This window comes from Monopterus albus, unplaced genomic scaffold (assembly GCF_001952655.1).
Source record: "Monopterus albus unplaced genomic scaffold, M_albus_1.0 scaffold111.1, whole genome shotgun sequence".
Lineage (NCBI taxonomy): Eukaryota > Metazoa > Chordata > Actinopteri > Synbranchiformes > Synbranchidae > Monopterus > Monopterus albus.
The window spans coordinates 811,646-832,725 of NW_018127991.1; the positions used below are offsets into that span (position 1 = coordinate 811,646).

Below are 21,080 nucleotides of genomic sequence, written 5' to 3' on the forward strand. Positions count from 1 at the left end.
ATTTTACCTCCTGCTGCTACACATACTGTAGATCAGCTAGCTTCTAAGCTAGCTAACCTAAAGTAGCAAGTTAAATTTGGAAATTAACAAGAAGTTCTGTAACACTGGTGCTTAAGTAATGCAGTCATATGTCATGACTCAAAAAATTAGCTGATGTACAAATAAAACTAGAAATTAGTGAGCTTAATGCGTAAACAATCTGGTAGCAAGCAAAACACAGAACAGGCACAGTAAACAGGAAGTGAATAAAATTCTACATTTTCTTTTTCAGCTTAAGTCTAAATCCAGTTTCCTCTGACCTGCTTACAGGAAGTGTTCTCCTGTTTTGCTACAGCTAATGTAACAGATAGTCTGGCAAATAATTAAAACACATCATACTTAACCTGTAAGTTAGTGTTGATATGTAGATACAAAGATATGTCTATTTTATGCATGACCGGGATTTTCGGTGTTTGTGAACCACAATTAAACACAAGACAAACAAAACAAAGAATCACCTGGCACTGTATTTATGTATAGGCCTGTGTGTTGTTACTGTCTTCTGGGGCTTCACAGTACTTCATAGAGGCTTAGTTTAATTTCCTCCTGAAATGTATTAAGATGGGTCACTTCACTCATATTACCAATATTAAATACAGACTATAAATAAAACTACATAAATATTTAGACAGGATGAATACGAGACACCAGTCTGTTACTCTGCGGTATAATGCTATTCACAACATCATTTAAGGGCTGTTTTCTAGTCTGGTTTGTAGACATTCAAATTAGGGACATTTGGGAGCGTTGTGGGTTGGCACAGCGGATTACACGGGAATTAGCTGGCCAATAGTCAGGTAACGCTGTGGCCAGTGGTGAGACAGGGTGGCGTCCCAATCCGAGCAAACACTGTCGTGAGCATAATGGAGAGCAAGCAGAGCCAGGTAACTTTTCTGTATTTGTTTGTGTACTCCCCCTTTGAACTTGGTTGTTTATAGGTAAACAGCTGACAGTTTGCCTGTTTATATGCAATGTAACTTGTGCCATTTAAATCCCAGCAGCTTTGGCTACTTTGTGTCGCTGCTTAGAAAAACACGCACACGTTACCATGTCTGGAATAACAGGCCTCGCGATGGCCTGCGCTTTACAGGGACAGCTTTTGTTGTGTATTCCTGTTAAACATAGCTTTGCCGAGCCCCACCTGCAGCTTATTAATAATTATGTACCTGCGACCGTCTCTGCAAGCATTGTTCGTTTTACTAGGATTGAACAAGAAGCCAAAACTCAAAGCACACTTTAGGTCGGGGGCCGAACAGGATAAACATTTATTGAACAAACTAAAACTAAATGTTTTTGAACATATATATGAAGGTTTGTCACCTTGCCCTCTAGGATTGTGTAAAGGAAGTTTTTCAGTTTTTTGTTCATATCAGTCTAATGAATAATGAAAATAAGGTGTAGTTGCAGCTAGGGCTGCGCGATTCTTTCGATTAATTCGAATTTACGTTTTAAGGAGATTTTTTTTCTTAAATCGAGGTATCACGATTTTTAATTATAATAAAAAAATAGATACATTGTCATTGCACCAATGGCAGAACAATTAAAAGGCAATATTGTCCGACCCCATGATGGCGCGCCTAATTAACCGCTTAGCACTCTATGAAGGAAGGTAATAGGCGATAGAAAAAACCTCATGGAGACGGGTGGCGCTTCACATCAAGATGACCTTGTGCCAAAAAAAGGTTGGAAATGGTTCGGCTTTGAGGTCAGACGTCGAACAAACTTTTGTCAAATGCAAAATATGCCGAAAGTCCGTTGCAACCGGCAGTGGCAGCACCACTAATTTATTCCAACATTTTAGACAAAGACACCAAGTAGAATGGGAAGAATGCTCAAAGTTAAGAAAAGAAAACAAGCCAAGTGCAACGGGACAACCTAAAATAGCAAAACGCCAGATGTCATTAGCGGCATCATTTTCCAATGCCACTCCATATGACAAAAAGGTGCCCCGATGGCAAGAAATTACAGAAGCTGTGGCGTTTCATATCGCCAAGGACATGGTTCCCATATACACCATCGAAAAGCCAGGGTTCCTAAAAATGCTACGCACTGTTGATCGACGACTGACCTGTGGAGTAGTCGTACTCTTCAGCCTTACATGAGCCTCACAGCCCATTATGTTGATGCAGAATGGAAACTGCGAAGTGTTTGTCTTCAGATACAATCATACTGGGGAAGTAATTGGTCAAGGGCTTAAAGATGTGCTGGCTTCTTAAAAAACATTTACTGTTAATAATGCTTCTGGTGTAAATGTGCTTAATTTTAGAGTTGACTAATTGGTTAAAATCATTGGTCATTGATTAAAAATGGTATTTTTTTACTCTGTATTCAGAAGAATTCAATATTTACTTTCATATTTAATTCAGCTGCAAAGACATTTCATTAGAGAATTTGTTTTACATTTATTTACACCTTGTTGACCAATTTATGTATGGCATGCACACTAAAATACAATGTTTCCTAAACTGATGGTTTTTCAAGTTACTTAAAAAGAGAATGTTACTTCAGTCGTGTTGTTGTACTTGTGTTTAAGTTGGCTAGTTGGCTAGTTACACATAAAAAAAAATCTATATTGTGAATTGGTCACATTTTATAAAAAAAACCTAGATTTTTATTTTTTGCCATATCACCCAGCCCTAGTTGCAGCCCTACTGCACTTGCAATAAACTGCAACACACACTATTACACGCAATATATCCACTGATTGATTTCATTCTCTGATCTTGTTAATACTTTGTCCACTTTATTTCCATATACAGATGAATAGAATGGATCACAGAGTTGTCTCAGTGGTCATTCATGTGCTGTAGTGCGCTTGTCAGGACATCTCTGACAGCACAACGAACCATAACAGCATTAATTAATATGAATTTCTCTTACATAGATAAGTAAACAACAGTATATGTACTGATGAGAGGTGCAACAGGTAATTGAGAAAGCCCATATTTTAACTGGTGTAATGCAGACATAGTAACGCATCCAGCCTTATAACAATTCTCTCTAACGTTACAGAAACAAGGCATTAACAGACATGCAACATGTGTTTTTTAAACTTACCATGAAGTCCCACCGAATAGTGGAAACATCACTCCCTTTCAAGTAGCTCCAAGGTCGGTAAATCCAACCGGTGGTCACTGCGTCTACAAACACATACAGTCCAATGAAGTGAAATTAATTCCAACAGGTAGCATAGCACAGACAAAAACACCATGGATCCCTAACCTGCTCGTTAACCAGCAACACATCCCATGCAGCAGACACACTGGCTTCCAGCAAACAGGTCCTGTGCTCCGGTGGAATCCGGTGTTGATGAGCTGATCATTCACCGCTGCACCGGTGGATGTCAGGCAAGCTCACATGAAGACACAACTGCCTGGAAATCATGAACATTGAAGGAAATCCTTAAACTATCACTTAAGACTTCACACTGTTAAAAAGAAGTCTTGCAAGCAAGAGTTTGCAAGGCTTGGATAAGGATTATTGGCCAAGTATGCTACACACAAGGAATTTGTTTCCGGTACAGAACCGAGGCAGCCATCTGCGGCGCCAACTCAACCGATGGCTCTAACCATTGGGGGCAGCGGCGGGTTCAGTGTCTTGCCCAAGGACACTTCGACATGTGGACTGCAGGCACCGAGATTCGAACCTTCAACCTTCTGGTTGGGAGGCAACTGCTCTGCTTTGGTGCATTGATTTTGATCCTTTTTAGAGGCTGTTCATTGAGAAGTTGGTATTACAGGTGTGCAAAGCTAAATTAGTGGTGTACTGCAACTGTGGGAGTTTACACAGACCCTGAAAACCTTTTTTATGAGTTTCACTATGGATGGAGTCTGTGATTGATTTGCTATCAGTACTATTGCACTTCAGATAACGAACAACATCATGCTTTTGCTGCTGTTGGATCTTGTCCTTATTACTTGTAGTGATGTCAGTTGGTTCAAGTCGCCTGATGTTTTCTTCAAAGTGATGCAATGCAATGATCTGTACAATATACAGACATTTCTGTTTATGGTGCATAAGTGTAAATGTGTGTGGTCACCAAATATCTAGCAGCTTTATTTGCTGAATTCACTCAACTAGAACAGTGTAATAAGTTCAGAAAATTGAATCACTCTGCAGCCCTGAAGACCTGGGAAAAAAAGCATTAAAATGCATATATGTATGTATGTATGTATGTATGTATGTATGTATGTGTGTGTGTGTGTGTGTGTGTATAACCTACCTGTTGTTAGTTATAAGTATATGTGATTTGGAATAAATGGTACAGGAGTGAAAACCTGATTTTATTCTCATTATCTGTCCTGTTAGTTGCAAAGGTGTTGTAACTGAGGAATTGTCCCACTTCGTTTCCCTGTCAGGTGCTGAACCTTGATCGAGTGCATGCCCTGGAGACATGGCTGGACAAAACCAATACAAAACTGACTCAGGTTAATGGCCAAAGGAAATATGGAGGACCACCTGAGGGTGAGAGAGAGACTGCTGCTGCTGCTCAGCTGCAGTGTGCCACTTTTTATGCAGTATTACAGTGAGAATAGCTCCTTAGAGAAACTCAAGAGATACAAGTATTCAGAAAAAGGACTGCGTTGTCAGTCAATTGCAGAAAATGGTGAAAAATGGCCAAAACATGTTCCGAAAATATACTGCTTTTGTTCAAGGAACACAGTGAACACCTACAGACAGTGTTGTGCCCAGTGATGTTCTGTAAATCAGAGAAAGCACAAAAGTGACACAAAACACCTGTTGTGTGTGTATATGTGTGTGTGTGTGTTTTCTTCTTTAAATGTACAGTGCAGTTTATCAAGATGTAGCCTGTAAACACACCAGTGCTGTTAGGGAAAACAAGATGCATCAATTCTCACCTAATTAACAGGAAATAGTTACTTTTTGTTGCAGTGTCATGTTCACCAAATCATTTTAGTTCTTGTGTTTTAGATTCAGACTTTGCAAACTGTACACTGCATGTGCCTATATAAGTGCAGTCCATTTACCATTTAAAAAGCTGTGAATGTCACTGATCACTGAGCCCGGAAAGCTGTGTTTCCATTGTTGCTGCACCCAGTGCTTTCCTTAACATCACCCGGCATAAACTCAGAGGTTGACGCGGACTGTCGTGCTTAGCTTTTCAGCAGTATTTTTCACTGTCTGTTTCTGTCTAGAGGAGGGAGGGGTTGTGATTCTCTTGGCACACAGCTGAGCACAGAATGTGAAGGATCAGTCCACAGCACAGCAGTTATGGTTGTCATGCTGGAGGCAATAGCCACGGCGCCCACCAGCTGCAACATCAACACAGAGCCAGAACTGTTTATGCTCACGATTGCAGCGCCCTTGCCTCGCTGCAGTCTTCTCCTAAATGATAGGTGCTGCTGCTGAGGAAAAATAATCTATGCCACTGGAGGGTGCAGTAGAAGAAATCTACAAGAAATGCGTTGTGTAGCCAACTAGCCTGCTAGCTAGCCAGCAGAAATCAAACCTGCAGAACAGCCTGTGTGGTAGACGCCATGTATTTCAGCTTTCTACCTAGATAGCTATACAAGATGTCTGTATAGGGTCGTAGTGAATGTCTGGAGAGACGGACCTGCTCACTCATTCTTGACCAGTTATTAAATCCAAGGTTCAATTTTAATGGGTGTGTTCAATCAAGAAAGAAAGGTAACTGTTTGTGTGTACTCTAACTTTTTTCTTTGATGGAAATCTTAACTGATAAAGTAGCAGTTAAAATGCTTTAAATTCTCACTTGATCTAATGAGACCATGTGATAAACTAATAAGGCAACATCGGCCACCCCTGTCTCCTATTCATTCTGCTCTCAGTATGGGACGGCCCTATCCCAGGAGTCCGCTGTGAGATATACATCAGTCAGATCCCACGGGACACCTACGAGGACCTGCTGATCCCGCTGTTCAGTTCAGTGGGTCCACTCTGGGAGTTCAGGCTCATGATGAACTTCAGTGGACAGAACCGTGGTTTTGCCTATGCCAAATACGGCTCAGCAACTGTAGCTAACAATGCAATCCGCCTGCTGAATGGCCACATGCTGGAGCCTGGCCTCCGCCTCAGTGTTCGCCGCAGTACAGAGAAGAGACACCTCTGTATTGGAGACTTGCCAGCTGCCACCAGGCCAGACCAACTATTGCAGGTACAGTGTCCTGTCTTTCTGATAGCATGATAGAAATATTACACTCAGTGGCCAGTTTATTAGGTTCAACCAATAACAACCAATGCACTCTTAACACAACAGTACTGCAGTTATCCCCCTCTTCATGAAGGTTTCACAATAGACTATGGTCAGACTTGGTCAGATTTAAAAGCTTAAAATATTCTGGGTAGGCCGCTCTTGTCAAACGCTTGCATTAGGGCTGAGCAATATGGCCAATATTGATCGATATAGATAATTATCAATATATACATTTCATATGATTAAAAAGGAAGGAAACAGGGTGAGCTTTTTTCTTTTTGTGTCTGTGAGAGGGAATGGATCATAGGAGAGAGTGAAAGAAGCGAAAATCCAGTGGGAGTGTTATGCCGTCATCTTAAAAAAGAATTATGACTATTTATACTCAGAGTTCATGATATAAGTATGTACTACATCCCGTGTAGAACAAGCCACGATATTTGAAGTATATTTGATATACTGCACTTAATTCCAAGGTTGGCACTGAGGCTAACCACTTTGGAATAGTGACAACACTCCTATGTCAGAGTAACAGGTGTTTTTCCTGTTTTTACTTTAAAACTGAAACATGTAAAATTTTAGTTGTCTTGTTTTTCAGTCAGGCCATTGAGACAATATGTTCCCATTCTATGGATAAATGTTGTGGAAAAGTTATTCTTTGTAACTGATCTTTGCTTCTAGGTGCTGTGTCTAATTGCAGAAGGGGTGGAGAGAGTGTCTCTGAAGGCTGGACCTGGTATAGAGGGGGTGTCAGCTGTAGTAGCCTTCTCATCCCACTATGCTGCTTCTATGGCCAAGAAGATTCTTGTAGAAGGTAGGTGTGATTCTGATGGACTGATCCATGGCATCAGTCTATTAATTTTTTATTTATTACAGCAGTGATCTTTGATTATGTGCACGAGAACGGTCATAGATTGAATAATCTGGATTTGTTAGAAATCTGCAAATCTTAAATTGAAGGTTGGCTTTTGTCCATTTACTGTGTGAGGATCCTCAGGTGAAGGGTTATTGTAAATATACAGTAAGTTTTTAGCTGCTTATTTAAAGGGAAAAAGTCAGTGCACATTCTGATGGTACAGTATCTGTTAGAGCCACTATGCAGCGTTGCAAATCCTGCACATAGAGTTGTAACTGAACTTGGGCACATTCCATATTTAACTGATTTATGAAGTAAAAACACTTAGACTGTCTCTGTGTTAAAGCAGCAATGCACAACTTTTTTTTTTTTTACATTAAAATAACTTCAAAATCGTGTTGGTGGTAGACTGACTTCTAATAAGGTGAGTGGCATCGTTGCTATTGCCACTGTGTGCCTGGCTCATCTGTTACTGCACTATGTACATTTGGATCCTGGTCATTGGAACCTCATGTGATAGCTGCGTTTTGCTTTACAGCACCAAACCCTTCAATTAGCAGTGTTTCCCCTAGGTTAATCGGTCAGGGAGGGCAGACCTGCCGGTAGGGAAATGTTGGAAAAATGTTACTCTTGCCAGGTTTTCACAGGAATGGTCAAAATTTATCCATCTTTTTAGCTTGTCTTCCTGTGCTTGGGGTAGGGCTAGCTTCCCTCCCCTCCACAGCATACCTGTATGACCATTCAGTTTCCTTTTTAAAGTTCTTTAGGAACTCCATTATTGAGCTCACAACGTCTGATTTTTGACTGGAAAGTGTTGGATGACTGTGCAAGACGGGTGCATTCTGGGTCGGGTGTAAGTGAAATTGTAGCAGGACATAGGGTGATGCTCCCTCCTTTTTAAAAAAGCCGCTCTGCGTTTTGTCCAAAATCCGCCCACTTGCGCTCCATTCCGCTTACATGTTTTGTAGAGGATGAAAATTTCTGTAACTTTCTAAAACTAACATTCAACAAAATAATTTCAGCCATTCTTAGCTGTGGTTTACTGCTGTACTTCCTTTTTTGTCTCCAGCTTTCAGGAAGAAACATGCAATGAACATCTCTGTAAAGTGGCAGTCATCAGAGAAGTCAAGCCTGGATGAGCCTCTGGTTCCACCAAAACCATCAAAGTGCCTCATACCGTCACCCTCGAAGCCACCACGGCACATCCTGCATTCCTCGTTCCTACCTCCTCGCCTGGCCCACCCTCCATCCATCCCCCCAGGTTTTTCCAGAGCAGTAGGTGAACCCAGAGCCACACGCCACCCTGACTCTCTCTGCTCCTCCACCTCCTCCCAGGTGTCTGCAACATACCCGGTGATGCGCTTGCTTAAGCTGTGTGAGGCAACTGGGCTCGGTCAGCCACTGTATGAGGTGTCCTACAGCCACGCTGGGCCAGATGGATTTGTGTACTTCACATACATGGTGTGTATCCCTGGGATAACCATGCCCTTAAAGGGGTTTGTCACGGTCTTGCCTGGACCCACTTCCATCACCATGTTGGAGGAAGCTCAGCAGGCTGCAGCCCAGCAGGTCCTGCGGATGCTTTTCCATGACCAGCTCACCCGCTGAGGACCTCTTCAGATAAAAGGCAGCTTCTGCCAGCAGCGTTTTGTCAACATCTTCTATGTAAAGTAAATGAATGTAAAAGAAAAAAAAGGTTCTTATATGTAGTTTATTTGCTTGTATTGTAGTAGTAGACTGTCTTGTTTGAAATTTGCACTTTTTTATGCATGCGCTTTGTGTGTTGTTGTTGGAGTGGTTCCTTGTTTTAATTAAATTGTTTGAAAAGAAAATGTTGCTCTGGTGTGTTTAAAATAAGAAGAGCGAGCAGGTTTTCTGTTGCTACTGAAGAAAAAGCACTTACTATTGTTCTCATCATCTTTGGGGCCCCTGTTGCGTTTGATTAACATGGCTGCAGGAATGTAAACTCAAGAATTATGCAGAGCATCTAAATTAACATCTTTGAAAGCAGCTTCAGAGTTTCCCATCTCACTTGTAGAGGGGGTAAATGTTTATATGCATTGCAATAAACAGACCATATCAGAGTAAAACCAGACTGCTTGTCAGAAACTGGGCTATGATTAAAAAGCATCTATCCACAAGAGCCTCTGTACTAGGACTGCGTGGACCAGGCTGTCCATGTTTAACAGGCCTATGGCCACGAAAATCTTAAAACCAGAAAACAAAAGCCTCTTTTCTTCTTTCACATCCTGTTAGTCACCTGGAGACCCCTGAGATAATTCTTGCAGTGTTTGGGAATCTCTTAACATTTGGAACTACCAACGGTCTTCCAATGCTGCTGTACAAAGCAGAGATAGGACCTGCAGGTAGGACAGCCTTCTCTATCTGGTACCTGGTGTTGTAGCAGTATGGCCACTGTTGGCTAGTGGAGGAGGTGATTATTTTTTATTTTAATCACCTCTGAGATAACCTGGCTGGGGCCAGTTACAGGTAAGCTATTGTCAATTTAGTTCTAAGGAACTGATTTGAAGGAAATAAAAGATAAAATCCATTTGACTATGCATTGACAAATTTATGTTTGCAAACAGATGCCAAAATAAAGAAAATTTTAGAATGACTTCATACTGGTAAAGGCAAGAAAAAAAAATTTACTTTTCAAAAGAATTTGGCCAACCGTAAATGTTCAGATGGACACCGGACACCCTTGTCACTGCAACAGGTGCTTTGTTCAAAACTGAACATGCAAACAACTTGATCACAGTGAAAACAGCAACCATGTGTGAATATTGAGCACAATGATGGCTTCAATGTGTTTATTTCAGACAACAAGCAGACCAAGCAGGTTTGATATAGGAATGAGCCTTACATGTCAGAAGTTGAACTGCACAAATCATCTGACTGGGCTCATGTAGGAAGTAAATGTCTAACAGAGTCTCTCATCCTTGGTCCTGAGCAGATGAAAGACTGCTGTAGAATCACTGCTCTAAAAATGTGATTTTCTTATAATTGAATTTGACCTAACTGATCTGCAGCAGCTTAATGGAAACAAGGAAACTTTTCTCGGATGAGAGTAGTTTGGCATCGGTGATCTGGTCCTCAGAGCAGACTAGTGTATAGTGTTGACAATGAAAGTGTCAACATGAAGTGTGTCCTTCAAAGAACACACTTCATGTTAACTGCATCTTATTTTCTGAATGGTGTTTTCCAGTGACAATGCTGCCTTTAATAACTCACATCTTAAAAACATATCCAATTAGTTTCCTTGTTTTTGGTTTCTTGCTCTTTACAGTATGCAACACAAACACCACGTGCTTTAATAGCAGCCTATGCGGCTGCTGTGTAACTAGGCAAACTGTACAAGAATCTGCAGCATGGCTGTCTGAACCAATCTGGGGATGAGGTGAGGTTGTAGTTGGAGAGAAAGGAATGACTAGGCCTCAGGTCCTCCTCCTGATCTCACCTATAAGATCAGCTCTGGAAATATCAACCTGAGGAGAGAAAACAAGGAAAAACAGGCTAATCCTGCAAGTAAGCTCAAACAAGTAAATCAGTCTAACCCCTTGTGTGTGTGTGTGTGTGTGTGTGTGCGTTTATATATATACACACACACCCCTTTGGAAATCCAAAGTACAGCTAGGAGTGGGGGGGTTTGAATACATTTTCAATCAGTTTAAATGGCAATATTAATGTGTATCATGGTATACCATATTTTCTGCAAAAAATTAAGATGGAAAGTGGACAATGTAAATTAGAGTATGAGAAATTGATACACAGGAAATCAAGCAATTAAACAGCTGATTTTACCCAAGTGAATTATCTTACTGAGCATGAGATACAGATGAATGGAGGCTGCTACTGTGTTGTGACAGTCCAATGTATGTGACAGCACAGTTGCACTGCCTGTATCAGTCATACCTCCTCTCTTGTGGCCACTACGCGGAGTTTGACCACTCCATCTTTCAGCTCTTGTTCTCCCAGTATGGCCACCAGGGGGATCCCCGACTCCTCACAGTGCTGCAGCTGACTAAGCAGTTTGGGGTTCTTCTTGTGCATCACCTCTGCCTGTATACATACGCATGTGCATGCAACACAAATATTTTTTTGTTTCAAGATTTTACAAGCAACATGGTTTTTAATATAAGGCCCAATCTGCATTAGGTAAGCATTACAGATCCAGTGTATGCAGGAGTGTTTGAAACCCATGCCTTTAATCTGTGGTGGAAGTGGAGTTGTCAGGACTTAGGACCGCCTCATAAATGCAGACATGTTGAAAAGCTTGAGAAACTTCAAGTAGGCTGTATGAAGCAGCCAGGACCACCACTTCTGATGAGACTAACATATGCGGCAATAGCAACCACAAGAGATGGAACAAGCAGAAAAACTGAGGGGCAACAATAAGTCGGTACAAAACATGCGCACACACCTTAATACCAGCATTCCACAACTCGGTGACAAGTTTGAGCCTTTCCTCCAACAGGTTTTTCTGAGCAGATGCCACCATGACCTGAACCTCTGTGGTACGAACTTTCTGTGCTGAGGCCTGAAGAACACCACACTGTTACAGTCTGAACATCAACAAATTCACCAATGTAACAGTTCCACTTGAGGAACACAATCCAAACAGGTCATGCTTAAAAAAGAAAAAAGATAAATAAAAGCATCTGTTTTGTATTTGACACAATTTAATCACTTTATATTACCACAGCCTTCTGTTCCATGATGGAAAAGATCCTCTCGATTCCAATGCTGACACCCACACACGGCACTTTCCTGCCCTTGGGGTCAAACATACCCACCAGGCCGTCGTAGCGGCCCCCTCCTGCCACGCTGCCCACACTGACACTCTCCTCGGCCATTGGCCCATTTTGGGCTTCACTGGTGACTGGGGCCACGCCTGCCTGAGTCAGTACTGCCTCATAAATGACTCCTGTGTAATAGTCTAGACCCCGGGCCAGACTGAGGTCAAACACCACCTGTTGGAGTATAGAAAATGGAGTACAGAAAGTCAGTTACCAGTACCATGATGAAGAGAAGAGAAAAGAGACAGAGAAAGTAGAAGGTAGGGATAACTTTCTTTGTTTTTTTTTATTTTTTAAGTCTGGCCTGGCAATTCATACTTTCTAAGAACTGGAATTGAGAGCATACACAGACATTTTTTGTAACTTTTCTTTCATGAAAAATTCAATTTTAATAAACAGTTTTACATTTGCTTCTTTTTCCTTACAAAACACCAAATAAAAATTAAGTGTAATATTTGTACTTCTCCAAATATAAACAGGTGCAACAGGTAATGCAAACAGAGGAACGTCTGTTACTACTGAGCACACAGTTCTTTTTGTCTTTTTGACGTGTGTACTTCATATTTGCTGTGTGTCTTCTGTGAATCCATTTACTGCCACAGTTCTACTGTCAGGAAGAGCACAGATGTGTCTACAATTTAATGAAAAACTTATGTAAAAGGAGTGAAAACTCTGGTTGTGAGGATGAATTAGAGAGAATTGTTTAAACAGCCACACCACTCTAGGTGTGATATCATCACTACAGCCTCTGACTCTTTCTCTTCATAGAGACCAATGTACAGCATTTCTCATTTTCAACCATTTTAACAAAGATTCTAACAAATTTTAGTCTTTTGAAAAGTACAAATGGAAGTTAAAAGTTTAATCTACAGTAGGGCAACATCCTCATCAGTGAGCTGTGGGCGTGCATGACCCTGTCTCCAGTTCACCATGTGTCCTTCCTTAGACACTGTTGGTAGGTACTAACCACTGCAGACCAACAACACCCACCAAGACCTGCAGTGTGGGAGATGCTCTGACCCAGTCATCTCACCATCACAGTGTGACCCTTGTCAAAGTCACTCAGATCCTTACACTTGCCCATTTTTCCTGCTTCTAACTTTGAGGACTGAATGTTCACTTGCTGCCTAATATACCCCACACACTGACAGGTGTTATTGTAACAGATAGTCAGTGTTATTCACTTCACAATGTTATGCCTGATCGGTGCACAGTACATGCATTTCATGTGTAGCCAGCATTTCTCTCATTGTGTACCATCTGTCAGAGATTTGGACCGTTTCCCCTTCTCCAAGGTGTTTCTGTAGGCACCTCTGTGCGCTGTTTGTATACCAAGTGCTTCCAAAGCATGAATGAACACACGCCCAGTACAGACATTAGTGTGAATGTCGCTTGATGTGCACGCAAGATGCTACGCGCTGCACATGCTATGCTTTTGGTCTGTGCCACTGTGTGCATGATGTGGACTATCGTGCCTCTAAATCTTGATCAGTGCATCTCTAGTTGAAGATGTAACGACACAGATGGAGTGTGAAAAATGGCAGGTCTCACCTTGTCTGTGACCTGGAACAGCTGCAGGTAGCTGAAGAGCAGCTTGATGTCTGACAGGCCAGCACAGGCCTGCTTACTCTGAGAAAGTTTGTGGTCCTGAAGGAGGCGCTCTGCTAAGTCCGTGCCACCTAAAAACACAAACAGTTGATGGTTTATAGTCCAGCACATACAGCAACATAAGCATTTGTTTGGAGTGGTCTGCATCCACCTGATGAATTCAAGTCCAATATTCACTCTCTTTCGAGTTTCCACTCTTTAGCAGCTCCACTATGTACACCAGCTAGTCTCTAACAGTCTGTCTGCTGTTTGCTGCTGAGCAGTTGGTGCATAGATTTATGAATGTGGAGCTTGTGTGCAGTATGATCCAAACACTGAGCTGTAAGCAACTCCACAGCTCGGCTTAATTGCTTACTATTTCGTCTATAAATTGACTTGATCTTTAAAAGGAGAAAATATTGATAAATAGATTTTAAAAAAAAATACTGATACCGATCACTGTCACCACTCTTGAAAGCCCACAATGCCTTTTCCAAATTGCTTGCTTTTCCCAGCCAATCTGAGCAGGATGAAACTAAATATAAAACGAGAAACCAAACAATCTTCAACAGGGAGGACCAAAAATAAAACATTTTGATGAAAATTTATCAAAATTATTTTTCATTTGAAATTTGACAAACATATGTGGCAATGACTATCACCAGACCAAATTTCATCTGGATCTGACGGCCATTTGAAGTCAACAATGAAAACCTCATTTAAACACATTTTCTGCCATAACTTGGCCTAAAATGAAGATAGTGCCCTGAAATGTTCAGGTAGGACAGTATAACGGTCTATCATACCCTAAAAGATGATCTGGATCTGATCCAGTTCAAGAACTTTAGGACACATTTTGTGTTGTTCTGGATCTCATTTTTCACATGGACCCATTTGAGTGAGCGAATGTTGTGCTTTGGTGGAGGCACATGCGCTCTCTTCTTTTCCAAGTAAAATACACTACATGTCCACTTTATTAGATATTCCTAAGGTGATCCAGTACAACTCTTCTGCTACAAAGTCTACTTTTATGATAGGTATTCTGTTTTTGTTGATTGTCAAAGCATTAACTGAATTATATATTTGAACTTTGAGGTCATAGTTGGTGGTGGTGCTGTACATGGTAGCATTACATTCAGAAGTGATTCTGATATTCTGACGCCTTCATCTGTGCAAACAGGGAGGACCAAAAATAGAAACGGCTCAAATTAAAGCGAACTGGATGCCCCTGGCCACAGCAAAGGATTCGAATATGGTTGTTAAAAAGAGATGTGTGGTTTGATTTTTAATACATTAGCAAAATGTCTACATGTTTTAACTTTGTCACTACAGGTTACTATATGCAAATCAATGGGCAAGATGGCGATTTTATTGATTTACAATACAGTACAATGTGCAAGAGCACAAGGGGCTGAAAAACAAACATTGTATGCACTGAAGATATTTTATTAACTATATCCGTTTTGATCAAGTCTTAATTTAGTATACAAATTTAAAAACAATGTAGTCTTCTTTCTGTAATCTCAGTTTCATTTACAAAACTTCTTAAAATTTATGATATTAGTTAGCCTGTGAGGAAATGGGAACAGCAGCTCTTTGAATGGAGCCGGATCATTCATAGAGCCATTCAAAAGCACAGCTCATCGCTCCTTTTCTTAAAATGTGTCTGTGGTATAATCTAAGCGCTGAAGTGCATCCAGTTTCAGGTCTGGGTCTGTGCCTGTTTGACCGAGGGTGGCTTTTAGCTACACACATAAGGTGCAGAGCAAAGAGACCACATTAAATCCTTACTGCGGGGCTGTGTGGAGGTGTGGCCATGTTTATTTGTGCTTCATAATGTAACCACTGTGAAACAATCGGAAAACTGTTTTATTTCTCTGATTCACTGCTTTGTTTTGTTCCCTCTCTAAATTCGCAAACCATCTTGCTCACCCACCACTGCTCTCTTTCTCACTTAGTGAAGTCAACTTTTAATAATAATAATAATAACAACTTTATTATTATTATTATTACTTTATTTGGCCAAGTATGCTACATACAGGGAATTTGTTTCCAGTACAGAGACAAGGCAGCTATCTGCGGCACCAACTCACACTGATGGCTTTAACCATCAGGGGTACTTGTGGCTCAGTGTCTTGCCCAAGGACAATGGCATATGGACTGCAGGTACCGTGACTCAAACCTCCAGCCTGCCGGTTGGGAGACGACCGCTGTACGCACCAAACCAGTCGCCCCCAGGCTACCGGCGACCCATATTCTTCTGCACACCGACAGATAATTGTCTTGGGGGGTGTGAAATGACTTGGAACAGACAGTGAAATTTGGGCACAAAGATAAAAAGAATGGCTCTCTGATAAGACACAGATTCCTTTGCTCCTACCAACGTTATATAGAATCCGATAATTCATGAATGCAACATGACTAAAATACTCAGATTCTTTAAGTGAAGCTATAATAACCCACAAAAAAAGCACTTTTTGTATATAAATTCTTAAATCAGCAAAGTAACTAGTAACTAACTATCTGTAAAATAAATGCAGTGCAGCATTTCCTGGTGAAATAGAGAAGTATAAAAACATATCACAGAAAAGAGGAAATCAGTAAAAGTCCAAGTAGTTGTATTTAAGTACAGTGCTTGACTAAATGTGCCTCATTCCATCAGTGACTAGTAGACAGTCCTCATCTGCCTGCAGTCTGTACTGCTGATAGGACAGCCAGCTCTCAGGACAGTGAGGGCATTAACAGATGAATGCTTTACTAGCACCAACATGCCACTTATCGCTCATATCTTTTGTGAATTTGGGGAAAGTCTCACCCTGCATACTGACGTACGCTCCAATTTGGTCAGCAGCCTCCTCTGACAAGCCCTTCTCGTTCACCATCTCCTTCTTCACGTCCTCCCAAGGCACCTGGAGGAGGAGCATGAGGCATTAGGTCAAAGCAAGACAGAGATGACAAAAAAGTAATCTGCCAGAAGAAGAAAGGGTGAACAGACTAAATATAACAAAGTGCGGCTAACTTGGCACCATCTATCCAGCAAACCCCGTTTCTGTAAATGAAGAAGTGTTATGCCTTAAGTGCAAGATTTAGGATTTGTAGCATTGCGCCTACAACTGAAAAACAGTAACTCTCTAGACCTTGTCCAGTTTATCCACAGTTGAACAGATGGTGCGGAACTTGTCATCTGGAACACCGCACACAGCAAACATCCCATCAAGGATACGTCTGTCGTTGACCTGTACAAAACAGAGCATGCGGTCAGAGTTGACACTACGGGGTTTCTGCAGGTTTCATCATGTTAAATTTCAGACTTTTTAAGACCTTTGTACACTACTCTGAATGCAAGTCAAGACCCATTTAGCAAGTAAAAATAACAGTCTGGGAGAGTCAGCAATTTTACATACTCTTTGTACCTTCAACCACAACTTGAAATACATTTTTACATTCATGGCTTGAAGAAACATTGAATAGCTTAAGTTACCCCACAAGCTATTGCACTATTTTGACTCCCTACTACATGTAGTGAGCAACAGTGTAGTGTGCTGGATTCTGACGGACTTTGTCAGTACCACATGTAACCTGATTGATCAGAATATGTTCAGAATGTTTAAAACGGCTCATGAGCTGCTTTAAAGTGTTGTTTTGTGCAACTTAGGGTAATTACTGTGTATGTATTTAGGGTCAGATCAGTGATTCCACAGACTTCCTCAGCTTAGCAGCCTCTCTCTCATCAACACCCTCCTAGAGCAAGTTTCTACACAGTAGCAAATGAACTTTAAAACAAAATTAAATTCCTATAGTTACAGCAAGGAGTAAACTGCGGTTCAGACAGATAATTACAGATTTTATATCGATGTATTTAGAAATCTTGGATCTCAGAATATTTTAGGCTTTAATTAGTGCAGCAGTTATTTTCTGGGACCCTTTTAGATTTATGTTTTTTTTTATTAAATTTTGTTAAGTAGTCAACCTTCTGACTTTCAAGTCCTGCGCACAGTATTAACTAAGATGGTTACTGTATGAGCATGATACTCCTCCCCACCATGTACCCTCCATTCTCCACTGTTCATCGGTCCAGAGTCCCCCCCCCCCAACACCCCGGGTGTATTTCAGGTGTAATTCAAACCGTGCCTATTTAACTCTGGCAGTGATATTGAGAAAAATTAGTGGAGGATTTGTTTTGAATGCAACAAGCAAGTAATTCATGGAATGATTTTCCAGACTCAAGTCTGCAACACCTTCTTAATGTTGGTGTAGATCCAGAGACTGTCCAGAGTGGGTCACGCCAATATCTTGTGATGCTCCTGATGTTCAAACGGAACAATAATATTTGATAGCAGGTGTTTAACATTGGCTTTATGTTTTCTTGGTGCAGTAGCCTGGAAATTTATTGTGTTTGAGTCTTCAACTGAGAACAGAATGTGTTTTTTTTTTCTTCAGTTCAGGTCTCCTTCAAAGTGAGAATTTCACTACTGTACATACAACAATAAACACTATGTCTTTTACTTCAACTTGCACTTTCCATATTAAGTGGATGAAAAACTAAAAATCACCACTGATGGAAGACGAACTACCTTATCTCACACACCACAATGCGCTAGCTGAGTGTCCTCTGATAAATCCTGACTGAGCTGCAAAGTTTGCAGTTGTTTTTGTACCAAGTTGGTTTGTTTTGTAGTTTTACTACAGCATGATAAATACAAACTGATGAGAGAAAGATGGAACCAATGTGCCAATCCCAACTGAGAGGTGGGGTACACACCCTGGACAGGTCACCAGTCTATCACAGGGCTGACACTTAGAGACAGAAAACCACTCACACCCGCAGACAATTTAGTCATTAATGAACCTAAGCTGCATGTCTTTGGACTGTGGGAAGAAGCCGGACTGCCCAGAGAGAACCCACACAGGCACAGAGAGAACATGCAAACTCCACATAGAATTCCCCAGGTCGGCCCGGGCACTAACAACTGGGCCAACATGTCACCCCTTTTAAAGACATTATGAGGCCTAAAATTCAGATAAATGGATGAGACTTTAAGGACCCACAGAAACCCTGTACCTACTGAGCATTGGCTATTCGTCAAAATATTCAACTGATTAGATGGGACAAACCTTAATATAAAAATCTCCGAGGTCCAGCTCACTGAGGATTTCATGAACGATCTTCAGACACTCAGCGTCTGGAATCATGGCGTCATACTGCCCTGCTATGTCAAAATCCTGAAACAAGCAAACACACACAATTATTAACTGAAGCAGAGCAGGGCATTTATCAGGCAGATTGTACATGTATTAAACCAGATCTGATTCCAAAAGCTCAAACAAATGTGTCAATAACTCGATCCATGGTTCCTAGCAGTAGGGAAGACATGAGGATAACTCACACATTGGTAAAACTCTCTGTAGCGTCCACGGGTCATTGCTGGGTTGTCGCGGCGATAGACCTTAGCAATGTGGTAGCGCTTGATGTTGGTTATTTTGTGCATTGCCAGGTAGCGAGCAAAGGGCACCTGAAAGAAGGCTGGTCAAGGACAATACATCACTCTGTCATTCAGAAAGAATGAAATTTGGTGTTATGTTACAGTGCTAATTTTGTCAGTGAAAACTATGATTCATTGACAAACATTTTTTCACAACAAAAACAAACCTAAAACTAAATACAAACATTTGAAAATGAGAACTATGTATTTCATCATTGAATAGAAACTAAATAATGTGAAAGATGAAGGAAAACTAAATACAGTGTGTGTGAAGTCTTATTCAGTAACCTGAAGGCACCAGCAGAAGAGCACACTGCAACTCCTGATTAGTAAACTACTTCTTCCACCACACAAAATCTCATTGAGCAGTTGTGTTTGACTTGTTGCACAAAAACTACAGATAAAACTAAGTAGATGGAAAAATGAATGCAAGCAGTTTTTTTTTATAAAGTATCCTTCAACGTTCAAGACACTATTTAATCAGGAGAAAAGTGGCACCTAAGAAAGAGCTAGAGGCTAACCTAGAAAGGATAGGGACAGGAGGTTAGGTATGCCAGTAAATATGCCCCCATTGGGGCAGGAGAACACCCTGTGAACATCAAAGTTGGGCTGCAGGATTAAATGTTTTGTCAGCATGATTTAGATCCCTGTATAATCTCAGTCTCATGTGACAATGATTCCGCCATGTTGGCATTAGCACGAAGAAGCCTTAAATCAAACCACACGCTCCCTTGGCAAAACACCAGTTAGTGAGAGGGTGCCCACTTGATGACCCTGTAGATTTGCCTTCACCCTTACACCCACACAGAACTTGTATAGGTGACTGGGACGACTGTGGTTCAGTGGGTACAGTGGTCATCTCCCAACCGGAAGGCTGGATGTTTGAGTCAGGGTGCCTGCAGTCCACATGTCGAAGTGTTCTTAGGCAAGACACTGAACCCCAAGTTGCCCCCAATGGTTAGAGCCATCGTTGTGAGTTTGCACAGCAGATGGCTTCCTCAGTTCTGTCCTGAAAACTAATTCCTTGTGTGTATAACATACTTGGCCAAATAAAGTGATTATCCTTATAATAATACAGTTATGGACTTAGTAGGGTTACTAATGGTGTATTTTTCTTAAGACTGAGTCTTGGTAGAACAGTGTCAGTGGTTGGACAACTGAGTGGGCCCGGCCCTCAGAGGTGACTGCCAATAGAAGCCAGTTGGGCCAGCCACTGCTTAACCTGAGCAAATACAATGCAGATGCTGTGTGTCAAGCCGCATACAGTCGCAAGGAAAAGTAATGGCAGCGTTTGCAATTTCCTGGTTGTCTGTATAAATTGGTCATGAAATGTGATCTGATCTTCACCAAAGTCACAAATATCAACAAACACACTATTTCTACAGTGAGGATACAGTGAGGTCATATCTGAGGGACAGCAGCTCTCCTCCTTGGTCTTTGAGGTCATAGATGAGCTTGGAATCTTCTCCATATTTCCCTGTCAATGTTTCCTACACACCAGGAGGAACATAATAAACTTTCATGTTTATATGTGAAAGGACTGTAAATTTCCCACCTTTTACATGTGACCATGTTGAACTGTGTTAAAAAACTACCTTTAGTTCAAAGACAGGTGTGTCAATAGTCTCTGCTCCATGGCGTTTGAAGCAGTTGATGATGATGTTGAAGACCTTCTCCCTGATGGCCATCTGCTTGGGGCTGTAGTCCCTTGTTCCCTGACAGACAAAGACATTGGCTGTCCAAAATCACCTATGACACATGCATGTGCATTTTTCTGTCAAATGCCTACTACACAAATGGAAATGCAATAGCCACTGCAGCCACTCCACCATCTAGTACGTACAACTTCTGACATGCTGCTACACAGTCATCTTGCCACTGATTGACCTGGATGTTTACATGTGATGACACCAGTTGCTTGTTCCTCATTCATTCAGAGTTGTAGTAGCCTAGCTGTTACTGCTCACTTACAAGTGTTTCAGAGGATAACAGAGGCAACAGAGGACTGAGCCAAAGTGTTATATTACTTGAACCACATTGTACATCTTATCACATATACAGTGGGTACGGAAAGTATTCAGACCCCCTTAAATTTTTCACTCTTTGTTATATTGCAGCCATATGCTAAAATCATTTAAGTTCAT

General features: G+C 41.3%; 2 protein-coding genes across 5 annotated transcripts in view; one reads left to right on the top strand and one right to left on the bottom strand.

Annotated features, from left to right (window-relative positions):
- The first annotated feature begins 750 nt into the window (after positions 1 to 750).
- On the top strand, positions 751 to 8,896 carry dnd1 (DND microRNA-mediated repression inhibitor 1). Its single transcript, XM_020611263.1, has 5 exons — positions 751 to 923; positions 4,398 to 4,503; positions 5,850 to 6,175; positions 6,893 to 7,025; positions 8,137 to 8,896. The coding sequence occupies exons 1-5, from the start codon at positions 903 to 905 to the stop codon at positions 8,673 to 8,675; spliced, it is 1,125 nt and encodes a 374-aa protein (XP_020466919.1). The 5' UTR covers positions 751 to 902; the 3' UTR covers positions 8,676 to 8,896.
- A 947-nt stretch (positions 8,897 to 9,843) lies between these two features.
- Positions 9,844 to 21,080, bottom strand: part of hars (histidyl-tRNA synthetase) — a 16,149-nt gene continuing 4,912 nt past the window's right edge. For all 4 annotated transcript variants that reach the window (XM_020611261.1, XM_020611259.1, XM_020611262.1 and 1 more), the window contains 11 exons: positions 20,532 to 20,651; positions 20,331 to 20,426; positions 18,841 to 18,966; positions 18,569 to 18,676; positions 16,591 to 16,689; positions 16,269 to 16,362; positions 13,418 to 13,545; positions 11,768 to 12,040; positions 11,491 to 11,607; positions 10,983 to 11,129; positions 9,844 to 10,555 (listed from right to left, as the gene is read on the bottom strand). In XM_020611261.1, the coding sequence (XP_020466917.1) occupies positions 10,505 to 10,555; positions 10,983 to 11,129; positions 11,491 to 11,607; positions 11,768 to 12,040; positions 13,418 to 13,545; positions 16,269 to 16,362; positions 16,591 to 16,689; positions 18,569 to 18,676; positions 18,841 to 18,966; positions 20,331 to 20,426; positions 20,532 to 20,651 (1,359 nt within the window). In that variant the 3' untranslated portion in view covers positions 9,844 to 10,504. The remainder of the gene's footprint in view (positions 10,556 to 10,982; positions 11,130 to 11,490; positions 11,608 to 11,767; positions 12,041 to 13,417; positions 13,546 to 16,268; positions 16,363 to 16,590; positions 16,690 to 18,568; positions 18,677 to 18,840; positions 18,967 to 20,330; positions 20,427 to 20,531; positions 20,652 to 21,080) is intronic.